At 33.6% G+C, this 16,065-nt stretch overlaps 1 protein-coding gene across 1 annotated transcript in view; it reads right to left on the bottom strand.

The window, feature by feature from the left end:
* Nucleotides 1–290: 290 nt before the first annotated feature.
* Nucleotides 291–16,065, bottom strand: part of LOC145240277 (uncharacterized) — a 66,333-nt gene continuing 50,558 nt past the window's right edge. The window contains exons 4-6 of the mRNA XM_080103859.1: nt 9,535–9,606; nt 4,810–4,880; nt 291–849 (exon numbers count right to left, since the gene is read on the bottom strand). Of these exons, the coding sequence (XP_079959985.1) occupies nt 752–849; nt 4,810–4,880; nt 9,535–9,606 (241 nt within the window). The 3' untranslated portion in view covers nt 291–751. The remainder of the gene's footprint in view (nt 850–4,809; nt 4,881–9,534; nt 9,607–16,065) is intronic.

The raw sequence follows: 16,065 nt of genomic DNA, 5'->3' as shown, positions 1-16,065 counted from the left end.
TTTAACACAAAGGGCACAATATTTATCGAATTTTTTTTTTTGGTATCGATTATTCAAAGCATGCCCTGTTTAATAATGTTCATGCATTATTCGGCTCGCTAAAAAAAAATTGTTAATTTATTTATCAAAACTTTTAAAATAGCTTTTTTCGTATAAATATTAAACAAATTTTTTTTTTGTTTTGCTTAACTTAAATTAATTATTTTACTTAACATATTCACCGAATTTCACACGTCAAAACTCAAAAGCGGGATAATTAAACACAATCGAAGTTCTGATATTCAGACGTCAAAATAAGGTATGCAAACAATTTTTTTTTTTTTTTTTTTTTTGAATCTATAATTCTGTCCCTTACAATACAATATGTTGATTTCAGTCTCAGATGATTATTTTAAGCATATTTGTTCCCACTTCAAAACAAGGGGGGGGGTTGTAAGCAAAAAAATATATATATATAAATATCGTTTATGAAAAATAAGTACACTGTTATAAAGTTCATTCTTCTCCTAATAATCGCTGAAAATTTCGTATTGATCGGATAATTACCTAATTTTTGGTAGATTTTTAAAAAGACGGTCCGTTAAAAAGTACTGACCTGCCCCCCCCAGTTTTGGCGGTGCCTACATAAGCTGAAGTACATCTTTAAGTGTTTTTCGATGCTTTCTCTTTTGTCTTTATATAATTTAAATGATTCATGCTTTGCTTCTCTTCTTTTAAAACAATCGTTTTTATATTTCTGCGATTCTTTTTCTCATTTCTTCTTTTTCTTTGTTGTTTTCTTCTTTCGTTTGGTGCCAAATTTCTTGTCTTCTGCTTTTTTCTGTTTCCACAAAGTCAAATCTGCTCGTTCTAAAAACATAAAATGAATAAACAAGCCATTAGTAAAAAAAAAAAAAAAAAAGACTCATATATTTAATTCATTATTCATTAATAAACAATGCGATATAATCAATTATCTCCCCTTCTCAAAACATAATAACTGTATTAAAGTAATTAAAAAGACTTTGCAAAAGACTGCCTCTAAAATAAAAAAAATAAAAAAAAAGAAGAAAAGAGTTTCGGCGCTTCTACACTATTGGGACGAAATTTCGGAAATGATAATACTGAATTTTACATGAAAACAATGGTATCTACGCATTCCTCATATTTTTTAAATGATTATATCCGAAAATTACGAAAATCGACAAGGTAGAAAATTATTTATTAAAGAAAATAAAAAAATAGAATTTGATAAAAACGATCGTAAAAACAGAGAATTCGAAAGGGAAGTTATTTCCTGTTTTGATTTAAACAAAATGGCGGAAATTTTTCACCTGTTAACACAATTAAAGTTGTTTTGCTTAATAATTCAGTAATATTCAGGTAATTTCGACTGCATAATTTGGAAGCTACCATTGTGACTTATTAGAATTGGCAAAAAAAAAACTCAGTTGAAACCATTGTTTTTTGTTATCTGAAAACTCCATTTACCGACTACAAAATCTCGTCCCGATTCTGTAGAAGGGCCAGAGTTTCTAAACTAATAGGTCCCGTACTATCAACCAAACTCCAGCCTCTGTCCCATCACCGAAATGTTGTATCCCTGTTTTTGTTCTACAAGTACTTTAATGGAATGTGTTCTTATTGCACTTGTACGCTCTTGATGTACGTACATCTGATAAACTCATCTAGCAGCAAATCTCACTCCTTCTCTGTTGAAGTCCCTAGATGCCGGAAAACTATTTACTCTAATAGCTTCTTCTCTCAAACTGCTAGACTTTGGGGTTCTTTCTCTGTTTTATGCTTCTCTGACTGTATTAACATGCAGAAGTTTAAATGTAATGTGAACAAACATCTCACTCATCTCCTCACATAGTCCCCAGTAAATATGGTTTCAAATAGTAGCCCCTTAAGTCCAAGTGACAATATGCCTTGTTTGGATTGAACGAATGTAAAAAAAAAAAAGAAAAGAAAAAGAATAAGAAATCTTGATTGAAGACGGTATCTTCACAGTACGAATGAAGAAGATCCAAACAGCTCATCCATCAATTCCACCAACCAAAGAAACACAAAATCTTCGTCCTATTTTAAAATCTCAATAGTAGTGGGTGGTACCAGATAAATTTTACTTGTCATTGTGGCATCCCTACCAATAAAATAACATATGAAAAGATCAAAGAAGAGACAGACGAAGACCAATCTAAAGTTCACCGCTATAAGTGGTGAAAGGAATGATCTACCATGTGATTAAGCCACCACCCTTTCTGCATAAATGAGTGAGGAGAATCTATGGGATCCATGAAAAAAAACTGAGTCAAGTGGCTGAAACGTCTCTTGTTACTTTTAACGCCTTCAAAACCAAGCTTCTGTTTTTTTTACCACCAATGCTCGGATTCTCACTTCTCTGGAGTCAAAATGAATGCTGCCCTTCAGTAAGAAGACTTGGATAAGTTTTTAGAATTGACTTTCCTCCAAAACATGAAATGAAATATTTACATCAAATCTATTGCTAATATTATTGGAAAAATGATTGGACGATTCTATTGCTCCAGAAAGTACTTCAATCCTGAAGAAGTCTTCTACCTGTATGAGAGCTAGATGCGTCCTAAAATGAAATACTGCTTTCATCTGTGTGGAAGAGACGCTCGGAGCACTCTTCTTCACTGAGCTTCAATCCCTGTTCCACTCTCGTAAGCCATTCACAGCAAGACCTCATTTGGCTAAAGTCACAGCAAGATATTTCACTTTCTCTCTCTCTCTCTCTCTCTCTCTCTCTCTCTCTCTCTCTCTCTCTCTCTCTCTAGCAAAATACAAACAGAGATTCCATGAACAAAGTTTCTTTCATTGGACATACTATCTGCGGAACAAGATATCATGAGTCTAAAACTTCTCTCTGACTACAGGAGAGTCGTCTTCAAGTCTAATGTAAACAAATACTTGTTCGACCGTCCTCTTCGAAAATCAATACCTTTTAAGTAATCCTCTGACCGTTAGTAACCAGTATCCAACAACCAATCTTTTAACCATTATCCTCGAGTGACTCCTGGGCCTTAATAAGTGGTGATCTACCAGTAAAAAAAATTATAATAATGATAATAAAACTAGTAATAATAACACTAATACTGATAAAGCTAGTATTAATGATAATACTACATATAAAATGAATAGTAATAATATATCTAGTAATAATAACACTAATTATAATAATAGTAATAATGAAACTAGTAATAATGCCACTAATAATGATAACACTATTAATAACTAGCAGTTCATCCCAGCTTTGCCCTATGTACTGTTCATAACTTTATGTGCATATATATATATATATATATATATATATATATATATATATATATATATATATATATATATATTAAAAAGTTTAACTCATGTCCAGGTAATGTACATCTATAATTTCAAGTGTTTCAACCCAAAGTTGGTGGAGGAGTTTGGTAGAGTCTGCAAAAGTTAACTCTTTCAACTTTGACCTCTTGGCAGCCAAATTTTCGACCAAAAACTGATTAAAAAGCTTGCCCTAAGTCTGAATACACTTTATGTAAAATTTCAAATGTTTAGACCAAAACTTAGATGAGTAATTTGGTAGAAACCGCAGAGGTCAAATTTTGACCTAAACTTTGACCCCTTAACTGTTTTGGGCTCAAATCAAATTAAAAAGTTTGATTCAAGGAAGCTTCAAGGAACCTACATCTAAAATTTTAAGTGTTTAGATCCAAAATTGGCGGAGGCGTTTGGTAGAGTTTTCAAAGGTCAAATCGTTGACAGTCAAATTTCCGTCCGAAAACGAATTAAAAAGACTTCCCCAAATCTCAATTCCCCTTATGTCAAATCTTGAGTCTGTAGACTGAAAATTGACAGAGTAGTTTATTAGAGAAATGTACACACAAAGACAATTTCACTTTTATAGATATATAGATAATACTAATAAAATTAAATGATACAACAGGTGATACTGCTAGAACTACATTCATAGTGAGCCAAAGAATTCAAATAACATGAATAATCAATCCTCATCTCAAAAAGTCAGAAACGTAATAACTAATAATAACTAGTAATAATAACTAGTAATAATAACTAGTAATAATACTAATGCTAGTAAAACTAGTAATCATAACAATAATCTTGTAAGCACTAGTAATAAAATATGGCTCCTTCAGTTTTTGATAAACTATGGATACCCACAAAGGGGTGTCTGCGCATGAATTTTTTGTGGCAGGAGGTGTGCAATATCCAACCACACATCTCCTGAGTCGACATTGTTAAATACCAGTGGCAAGTGAAGTGTCCATACAGGACGACTGGAAACAGATGCCGAGATAAGCAGAGAGCATATACAGCGCCTACAATTCCTAACGGTCACCCATCTGGTACTAACGTTGCTTAACTTCAGTGATCTGATAAGAACCGGTGTGTCACTGCGATTATGCCACATTATAGCATCAGTAATAATAATATTATAACATCAGTAATAATAATATTATAACATCAGTAATAATAATAGTAACAACACTACTACTAATAATACTAAAAATGACATTAGTACTAATAGCGTTAATAATGACAAACTCGTAATAATACTAATACTAAGTTCTTGATGAGCTATCACCTTAAGTAATTCAATTCACCCAATTCCCACTGCTAACGATTACTATGACATTTTCCCACAATACTGACTACTGTACACTCATTAACCCTTATCCTCGAATGGTCTCCTGGCCTTGATATGACTCCTTTGTAAAAAGCAAAAAAAATAGTATTGATGATAAAACTAGCAATAAAGCAAGTCAAAGGTTGTGTTTTGCAGATTTTTACCAAGATTTTTTGTAGCTTGTTGAAGTTCCTTGTATTCTTTTGGAAACCAGTTCTTGGGATGGCTTAATAAACTAAAAAATAAAATAAAATCGGATTTTATTTTTAAAAAAAAAGAAAAAAAAAAAGAAAGAAAATCATTTTTATTCATACAATTGTTTCGGCCCATTTTTAAATCACACATTTTTTTTCTTGATAATAAATTCAATATATTGTTTTTTTTTGTTTTTTTTTCAAATGGCTTTTCCAGTGAATTTTCACCTCCCATCAAATTAAACTAAAAACAAAAATGCAAAACCGCTAACACAAAATTTTTTCTCTTTATTTTAGTTATTTATTATTTATTTTTCAAAGCAAATAAATAAAAATATTGCTAGTTGCATCCTTATATAGGTAAACGACCAAACATAATATTAAAAGATATTTAACAAAATGCACCTTTTTTGATTTTTAGAAATTTTAGAAAATATGTCACCCAGAATATTACATATTTTCACACTGGGTGAATGACAGATATGTTACAAATTTTTATTAACGAAAATCACTCCAGACAAGGCATGGATCCACTTGATGTAAGGAGATAAAATTACCACTTCTACATCAACAACTATCCAACGATGAGTGTTAGGTGGACAGGTTCCGATCTAGAAATCAGCAATTCTTTCCTCCCTTGTCATAAAAATTGCTCATGGAATGTGAGAACTAAAGGAAAAATAAAAGAAACGAGAATTACGAGGCTGCTGAGAATAAACCCAAGATCTGCTTTCTATTCTCCTAAAATATTAGAACCACAATTTTTGTTCCAATACTTGGTGAAGATAAAATATTAATTTCTTTTAATCAGTTTTTACTTTTTTTTTTTTTTTACACAGTGATCACCACTTATCAAGGCCCGGAAGCCACTCAGGGATAAGGGTTATTGCAAGTACATTACGTTAGTGTGGAGATTTGATGAAGTGTTTACTTAAAGGGGCAGTTCATTAGGAATTTGTTAACGTTGGACTTGAAGACATCCAAGTTGTAGTCCGGTGGGAAGCAGGCAGACGGAACAGAGTTCCACAGGCGTGCAGTTCTAAGAAAGAAGCTTTGTTCATGGAATCCACGTTTTAGAAAACCAATTGATCTGTGACTAGTGTTGAAACAATGAGACTTGATTTTTGGAAAGATAAAAAAAAAATGTGTGTATACCCGCATGGTAGCATTTAAATTTTCCAAAACAAAAATAAATGAATAAATAAAATATATCGGAATCTAAAATTGAAAATATTTGAAAACCAAGAAATGTTAAGAAATTATTTATTAAATGATAAAATGGACTCTGATTTATGAAAGTATGATAGGTTATGAAAAGGAAGGGTTGTAAAGAGATAGCTTCGAATTCGGGGGTATCAAAACCAAAGCAAAATATGATGAAAGTAAAAATAAAATAGATAAACCCCATAATTTATTATACCACACCTGTTCACACTGAAACACTTATCACAATATTCTGTGGATCTATATTAAAAAACCTTGTTAAACTTTGTGACATATTTCCATTCTATGGAGGTCAGGTGCGAACGAACACCCCATAATTTTATTATACCATATATCTTCAAACTGAAACATAATTATCAAAGTATACTTACGCAGATAGATATGAAAAAGTCTTTATTAAAGTTTGTGCCTATTTCCATTCGAGGCCAGGCGCGAACGCAGATCTCGCAATTTTATTATACCATCCCTATTTAAGTTAAAACATACTTATCAAAGTATTATTTTGTACATCTATATCAAAAACACTTGTAAACGTTTTTTTTTTTTTAATTTTTAAATTGTTTATTTCCATACTTTGTGAACCAGGCGCAAACGCAGACCCCTCAATTTTAATGAACCACCATTCTACCAGATTCAACATACCCATTCCTGTGTCTCGATACATTGTCTATGATTATATGTAATCAGTTTTTTAAAATAGTCAACCATTTTCAACTATTCGTGACCAAACACACACACACACACACACACACACACACACACACACACACACACACACACACACACACATATTATGAAAAAACACAAATTATTTTTATAATAAAGATACCTGTTATTGCAAACAATTTTGAATGACAAATTTATTAGATATTCCAAAATGTTATAACATGCATTGTATTATCGGTCCACGTTCCATTATATTCAGAATTCTGATAATAAAAAGTAATAAAAAATTTCCACTAAGCAACGCCAGTACACGAGTCCTTCTAGCCTATATATTTTATATATATATATATATATATATATATATATATATATATATATATATATATATATATATATATATATTGTGTGTGGTGTGGGTATTTAGCTTTCTTTCATTTAAACAAACGTTGTTAAATATTACAGAGAGCTTCCGTGTAATTAGATCTGGGCATTCACATCGTTCGCATGCATTCACCACTGCTACTATAAAATATACCTACCAGCCTTACTCGCAAATAATATTCACACATCCTTCCTGATGATGTCTTCTTGAAAAGACGAAAAGCACCACCGCGGCCAACTTCGAACAACACGTGGAACTTATATTAATTCTTTCGATCTACACACTAAAAAAGATCATCAGAAATTTTTTTAAAATTAAAAATGTCTAATTAAATGGAAGCTGTCTGTTGTCTTGAACAAAGTTTGTTTATATATATATATATATATATATATATATATATATATATATATATATATATATATTGGATGTTGGGATGATAATTTGGAACTCAGAAAAATCGGAATATTTGAACATATCGGAATTGGTATGGGAAAAATTTGTACCGATTTTCCGATGCTAAGACGATTCTTTTGTCTTTTTTATTTGATTTTGTTTAAAGCTAAATCTTCCACTGCTGATAATAATGATAAAATGATAAATATTTATTGATTTTAAACAAGCTAAAATCGATAGATCATCCCCCACAAATAGATTTTTACATTTAGGAAAATATTTGCTCATGTAACACGTGTTTTCACGGTAATCGCAGAAAAACAATTATATATTTAAATATTGAGAGATTTATAAAGAATCGGAATACGTAATTGGATCGGAACTGGGAATTTAGTACGGAATTGTATTGGAATCAGGAAAAATATTGGAATCGTCCCATCACTAATATATATATATATATATATATATATATATATATATATATATATATATATATATATATGAACAAGTAGGTTGATGTATATATTTAATTAATAGGTATACTTATACCATAAAACGGAGACAGCAGATGGAAAACCGGCCAAAGAAATAAAGAAAAACAAATAAAATTAAAAATATAAAAAGCTTAGAAGGTAAGATAAAAAAAAAATTATGGGAAAAGATATATATTTGAAGTGTTAAATTAATAGCTATGTAATTTCAAATTTACCATATTTAAACTTGGACATATGTTTGCAATAGGAGATCAGTTCGTTTTTAGAGTTTATTGTATTACTACTTTGAGGGGAGGTTATAATAGTTATAGCTTCAGATGTACAGAGGTGACGAGACTTAGATCCTCGAGTGTAAGACTTAACTTTTTTAGGATGGTCCATTTAATTGAAAAGTGGGTATTGGCAGAGTTAAGCTTTTTAACCAGTGTAGTTAGAGAAGTTCCCTGGTTATTATTTGAATTTTGGTTATTGAAAGAAGTGTGGTTTGAAATTTCACGTGCATATCTAAGTTGACCTAATTATTAACGCTAACTTTCGCGCTTTTTGTCTGGGTCAGTTTGACCTTGCTTTTCAAATTTAAACTTTCACCGCTTTTCATTTTTTTTTTTTTTTTTTTTTTTAAACCTTAATTTACTTGGTTCCTCCAGCCTTGACAGACGTGTTTTAAATATTCTCTCCAGTGCTTTTTCTTTTAATGATTTGGAAATCATTCCATTTGCGATTTTTTCCAAGGAACTCTGCCTTTTGGATCATTTTGGACCATTTGGAATTTACCCATTGGATTGGAAATTTTTAATTCGACCGTTTTGGATTTTACCATTCTTGGATTTTTTACCCTTCACCGGACTATCCATTCATGTGAAATCTTTTTATCATTTTTCTTTTACCTCCTATTCCCCTTACCTCACCCTTTTTATTAACCAAGTAAGATCTGTGACTTACTTGTAGTTTCATTAAATACTTTTATATGCAAAATCTGATCCCGCATTTTGCTAATTCCTGCCCTCTGATGAGACGGAGAGTATTTCTTCGAAACTCCGCGGATTAAGGACTATCCACTTATCTTGTGCTTCCTTTTTTAAAATTAAATATATTTTTAACTCTTTTTCAAGATGTCTTTTAACATGTTTTATTAATCATTTGTTCATATTATAAGCTCTATTTCCGTTTCGGTTTTATTGAGCTTTTACATCTGGTTGAAATTACTTTACTTGTAAATATTAACTCTTTAATATTTATAATATATTTTAAGTTTACCATTTTGATTACCTTGGTAAACTTATTGTAATTTTTATATATATATATATATATATATATATATATATATATATATATATATATATATATATATACATGCACAAACACGCATATATATGCATGTGCTTGTGTGTGTGCATGGGTCAGTTTTGATTAGACATTTCTAAACTTGTATTGTCATATGGGATATATATGTATGTGTTACTGTTTCGGTGAAGAGTATGCTTAAATTGGTTAAATGTCAGTGCCTGAAAATATACATTGGATAATGATACGTACTCAGAGGGGGGAGTCAAGCCTGTGTCTGCTATTTCGTAGTGAAGAGATCGACCGCTGGGAGGATGGAGGCCCCTGAATAAGAAAGGAACATTACATAAACTTCAAATCATTGTAACTGATAACGAGTCAAGAAAATCAACTTGTATCTCTTCTTTTTGATACTGACGAGCCTCAATTACCAAGGCAAAAAGCCACTCGTGGATAAGGGTTCATAAGATTGTCAATGACCAATACTAGGAGAGGATTAGAAGCAATGAGTTGAAATTTGATTACGTAAGAAGACAGCTGAACATGTACTTGTTAAAATCAAACTTGAAGACGACTATTTTATAGGCAGCAAGGAAGCAGCCACTTGATATTGTGGTCCAAAGATAGGAAATTGTTCCGGATTTTAAATTGTGTGTTGTCTGTGAAATAGCCATGTAAAAATGATGTGAAAACGAAGAGGGAGGTTTAACAAATTTATTCAACAACTTACGAATGAGATTATAATAGTGGCACCTCTCGATGTGCAACAATGATAAATCTCTCGTTGGGAGCTGTGTGTGTGTTTTCATCTTCAAAGTGTCATGGCCGAACTCAAATGGCGATCACTCCCTTTGTCAGTCCAAGAGAAGTAACTATTTTTTTCTTTATAAGCTGATCCTAGCATAAGTTCTTGAAAAGAAACACTGTTCATGGAAGTTCTGCTTAGATTTAGATATACAGAGGAAGAATGGAAAGTTCTTTGTAGTGGTGATAGCTAGACGAGTTATTGCTGTGAATGCTTTCTACTGAGGGATACTAAAGATTGGAGCTAAGTTGAACACCTACTGTAACAGAGCACTGTTAGCAGCAGCATATCACAGTTAATATATGCAAATGACCAAGCCGGCTGTATAATGTAACGTCACAGTAGAGACAAAAGGACACACGTGAATAGAAAAACAGGGTTCGGAAAAGCATGTGTTTGAGACACGTGGTCGACATCACAGCAGAGATGAAAAGTCACACGCAGGCAGAGAAGAACAGAGAAGCAGGTGCTCGAGAGATGACCGGAAAATAACCGTGAGTGACACGTGGGTGACGAGATAGAAGAAATGAACTGTTTAAAACCAGATGCAATGCGTGGTTGGAAATAGCAAGAATAAAAAGTCTCTTGTTAACAAAACAGAAAGAAAAAGTGAATCGGATTTCTTTCCTTTTCCTTTTCCTTTCCTCTATTTCATTTGTGAGACTTGCATCTAAAACGTGTTGGGTCCATTGAAATGTCACGGAAGATTAGTCTGAACCCTTAAAAGAAAGTCGTACACCGGAAATAGCAATAGAGTAGATAAAGAGCATTGTTAGAATTTGACAATTTAGGAAAGTCTCTAATAAAAGACTTTCATCAGATTTATAATTTTAATCTTATTGCCACAGAAAGGAAAAGAGAAGAGATTATCTTGAAAAGAAATCGACTCTGAAACTTCTTGGTCATTCTTTCTCATTAAATATTTCTTGAAGTTCATATATTCGATACGGCATAATCCCGTTGACACGTCGGTTCCTGCTGAATCACCAAAGTTAAGCAACCTTGAACCTGGTCAGTACTAAATGGGTAACCATTTGGAATTTTCAGGTGCTGTACGTGCTCTCTGCTTAACCAGGTATTGTTTCCAGTCGTCTTGGACTTCTTGCCACTGGATTCAAATAGATTCCAAGAGAAGTGTGGTTGGGATAGCACAACCGTTGCCTTACAATTACATGTGCAGCTGTCCTTACAGGAGTCTTGTCTTTCGAGACTGAACAGAGACATTGAGTATATTCAAAACATTGCTCTTATTGCTTCTCGTAAATTTGGTTGCATCTGTCACTAAGTACTATCTCCTAATCTGCAAATCTACTATCAGACCATACTGTTATCATATTTGAGCTGATGAATCTCTGTCCCATTTGAGTATTCTTGATAACATGTAGAAACCCATCTTTAATTTGATTGACCCCCAGCATCCTTTCTGCAACATCTCTCTCAGACAGAGATGTGATCTCGCTAGTCTCAGTCTTTGCTATTAACCTTTTTTTTTTTTTTTAAATATTATTATGGCATGTGTTCTTCAGAATTATCTGATGTGTTCATTGCTTCCTTTGTTCCAGCTCGTTTGACTCGGTGGTATAGTGGTCTTCATTAATTCGCTGCTTTGATACCTCATCATGATACAGCTTCCTATTCCAGTAGCTTCTTTCTAAGCGCTGCAGGCTTGTGGAACTCTCTTCCTGCTGACTGTTTTCCTCATGTCTATAATTCAATAGACATTTCCTGCCTTTGCGATAATCATCTTTCGTTTTTGTTAGCTCCTTACATCTAGTGTTTTGGACGATTTCCATAAAAAACAAAAAAACAAACAGAAAAACATTTTATTTTTTTTAAACTATAAAACCATTTTCAGCAAAATGAACCGAGTTTTTACCCATGATGCTCTTCATATCATCATTTTAGGAACCCAAGGATAACTGACCTTCAAGAAAAAAGGGTCATCAAAATTAAGGTCAATTAAAGCCTGCCTTTATGATAATTATCTTTAGTTTTTGCTATCTCTTTACATCAAGTTGGAACACGAGAAATTATTTATTTATCTGTCTGTTGATCTATCTATATATCTATGTGTATCTATCTCGATCTATCTATCTCGATCTAGTCATCTCTCTAACTGGCGAGGTAAACAAGAGATGAGATGTGAAGCTATGTTTTGATAAAAGTTGTCAAAACATATTGAGGTGTAAAATGAACAAGTTGCACTGGAAGCTCTAAAAATAGCTAACAGGAAGGACGTGTTTTGTTGTCACATGTTCACGTTGGCTGGACATAGAGTCAAGTTGGAATTTGGACGTTGAGAAGAGCGGATGGGTTAACAGTTGTTTCCCCGCCTCTTGGAAGGGAGCTGACGTGTCTCAAAATTGGAGGCTCGAATCAACCAACCAAGCAAATATATTCACTTTCCATTCTTCTGCAATTGACACCTGGAAAGTGAATAAAAACTATATAAAACCAACCATCGTCTTGGAGTGAAATGCATTCGTTCAAACAGGTTCTAGCTTCCATCCAAGAACATATGAATTTGCAGGTGAACCAAAAGACCAACGATGTAGTTGAAAAGTTGATGAGGCACGTCGAAATACATGTATGTGTTTATGTTATGTTTGACACGCACATACACAACAGATGATCACGGAGTGTAAATAGACTGCAACACGATAACTTAGGGTTCAGATAGCGAAGAACCTCACAATAAACATTTAGTAACGCCACACACAATAACATGACATTTATATATGAACACTACCCCCACAACATAACAAAGTGGCTGGGTCAATTTCCATAAAAAAATTTATAACACTGGTTTTGTGCTCACTCATGGGAAGAAAATGTGTTCTGAAAAGAAAATCTCTCCAGATATGTCAACAGTACTACGTCTTATGACAAATCAGGCTCTTCTATAAGTAGAGTAGTGCATATGGAATTAAGGCAATGGCATTAAAATTATAAATCTGATGAGTTTTTTTATTAGAGACTTTCCTAACAATGCTCTTTCTTACTTGGAAGTTGATCTCCTAACAAAACTCATGTACTAAAATCAACCAATTTTTTGTTTTGTAATTACTAGCAGGACTCGTGTCTTAGCGTTGCCCAGGAAAACAGAGAAACCTAAGAAACTGATGCTCCCACCTCTAAACCGCATTTTATATTCTGTCAAGGCAGGAAAGTGTACTCTGAGCAGTACTTCACCAGGTGTAACAGCAGTACAGTACTCCATCTTAACAAGTATACAGGTAAAGGATTGTGTATTGAGTCAGATACTTTCTGGAACGATAGAATGATCAAACAATTTTTCTTAACAACAGAAAGAGAACATCTAACGGAATATAATTGCTTAATAAATTCTTTGATATGGGTGTAGACATTGTCTGTCTTTCTCTTTCTTCATGAAAATCAGTGTTGATTAGTTCGCTCATGAACCTTGCTTGAAGTAATGCACAACCAGTGTCTTACAAGTGTACAAAGAAGATTAGCTTGAGAACATTTTTTTTTCAGATCATTAAATCCATTGTTTTTATTTCAAGTACTTTCGCTAACAGTTCTCTATTTAATTGCCTTATAGCCAATGAAAAGAGAGCCTTTGGGTCGCCCTCGACTGTGGTCGATTCATTTATTTATTTGCATGAGGGCAAAGTTAGCCACAAGGTCAGTAGTTGTTCTGTTGTGGAATAACTAAACACAATGAGTTTGATTTTTTTTATGGAAATCGCTCGAGACAAGGCATGAAGCCACTTGATGTAAGGGGCTAACAAGAACAAAGATGATTATTGCAAAGACAGGAGATGCCTATTGACCTTGATTTTGAAAAGATCAAGGCTGTAGGTAGAAGGAAAACAGTGAGTAGGAACAGAGTTCCACAACCTCGCAGTCCTTGGAAAAAGCTATTAAGAATAGGAAGTGGTATAATAATGAGGTATTAAAACAACGAATTGATAGAGACCTCTAGACCAACAGGTCAAACGAGCAAGCAGTGAATAGATCAGATAATTCTTAGGAACACATGCCATAATAGTATTTTTAGTAAAGACTGAGACTAGCAACATCATAATAATATTTAGTATAGTTTTATTAACTAATATTGTTGTATATGGAAGGGAACAGATTTTGGTAATCAAAGAAACAAAGTAAATAAGATTGAAAATAATATTTATTAAAGGAAAGGCTAGAATCGAACCCAGTATTCAAGAGTTGAAAAGAATACATATTGCAATTTAGATGCAATCCTAGGAACGTGGAGCGTTGTCCATTGTGTCAGAATAACGATACAACTAGAAGTCAGGAAGAGTTAGGAAAATGGAAATTAAATTAGGAATTTTCTTTGTGTTGCCAAAAAAATGTTGGAGACATATGTAATATGTAAAACCCACGTGAAAAAATGTTCACGTGTCTGAGCACATTCTGACGTCACAAAGAAAGATAGATAACAATATATTCAGAAGTTAGGAGTCAGTCAGAAGAGACAACTCTGAGGGGAGTTGAGTTGACAGTTAGAGTCGGAAGAGTGAGTTAGCCAAACCCTTTTTTGAAGCAAACCAGAAAGGGAGGCAAGACAATGTAATTCTACAAAGCAATCGAATCTCCTGATCATCTCATTCAGCTGGAATAATAAATATCATCATGTAATAAGTAGTGCTAGGACAACAGCATATTCTTTTCATTTTCTCGAGTGTGTATCCCTTGATATCTTATATGCTTTTATATAGAGTGATGTGGTTCTCGGTTGATTAACTGTATCTGTGTCGGATATATACTTGAGTCAAAACAATGATAAGAATATTCTCTTGTCATAGCCCTAGTTTTTTTTTTTATTAGATTTTTTTTTTTTATTACATTTTCACCCCAAACAAGGCAAATTGCCACTTTGGTGTAGGGGGCTACTATCAGGAGCAACAACTACTGGGGTACTATGTAGGGATTTGGGCAGCAAGATGTCGGTTCAAGTTACACTTGAACTTCTGCACGTCAGTACTGTTAGGGAAGCAGGGACCTAGAATGGAATTCCAGAGTCTAACGGTTCTAGGGAAGAAACTATTGGAGTAAAAAGATCTTTTACATCTAGGGATCTCTACAGTGTGGGGGTGGGATTTAGCAGCCTGTCGGGTTTGTCGAGGGTTCTCACGTCGTGGGGGCACAAGTGATTGCAGTTCATCAGAGCATTCATCACTAAAATACTTGTAGAAAAGGCAGAGGGATGCAACATTTCGTCGATGGGACAGAGGCTGAAGCTTAGATGCCAGTTCAGGGCCTATCAGATTTGCGACTCTCTTTTGAACCTTGTCAAGAAGCGAGAGACTAGTAGCAGATGCACCAGCCCAGATGTGACAGCAATACTCCATACATGGGCGAATGGTGGCCTTCTAGAGGTACAGGATACTTTCGGGTGTTAGTAGTTGTCTAGCACGGTAGAGAGAGCCCACCTTTCTTGCAGCGGCCCTGGCAATGCCTTCAATGTAATTGTTCCAACTCATGTTTCCTGTGAACGTTAGGCCAAGGAGTTTGAAAGATGTACTCTCAGATAAAGAGTCGTTGGCCCTAGTAATAAGTAAGCCTTTGTCTTCGTTCGTCATTAATTCAACCTGAAAGGTAATGTGTTTTTGTGATTCGTCTTGCAAATGAATGTAATATGAAACACCTTTCCAAAGTGTTAACCGTATCCTCTCATAAATAAGGAATCTTCTCTCTGTGAAAAGAACTGTCTATTACTACATCTCTTTCACATCTGTATCTCTTCTACTATTAATAAATATGAAGCCCCCAAAAATTGTCATCGTCTGTTATATGTCGTTCCCGACATGTACAAACACCACAACACAATAGTATGAATTAAATAAGACGAAAAAGAGAACTATGATACTCCACGGCAGCCTTTAAACTATAAACTTTAATTCAAATTCAAAGTGACTTAATTCAGCTGTTTAAAACTTTTAAATTTATGCAAGTAAATAAATAAATGAATTGGCCATAGTCGAAGGCGA

The sequence above is a fragment of the Euprymna scolopes genome, chromosome 19, assembly GCF_053919585.1.
Source record: "Euprymna scolopes isolate OS-2025 chromosome 19, ASM5391958v1, whole genome shotgun sequence".
In the NCBI taxonomy this organism is placed as follows: Eukaryota; Metazoa; Mollusca; class Cephalopoda; order Sepiida; family Sepiolidae; genus Euprymna; species Euprymna scolopes.
The sequence above is the reverse complement of the archived record's forward strand: the minus strand, read 5'-3'. Positions and strand labels throughout refer to the sequence as shown.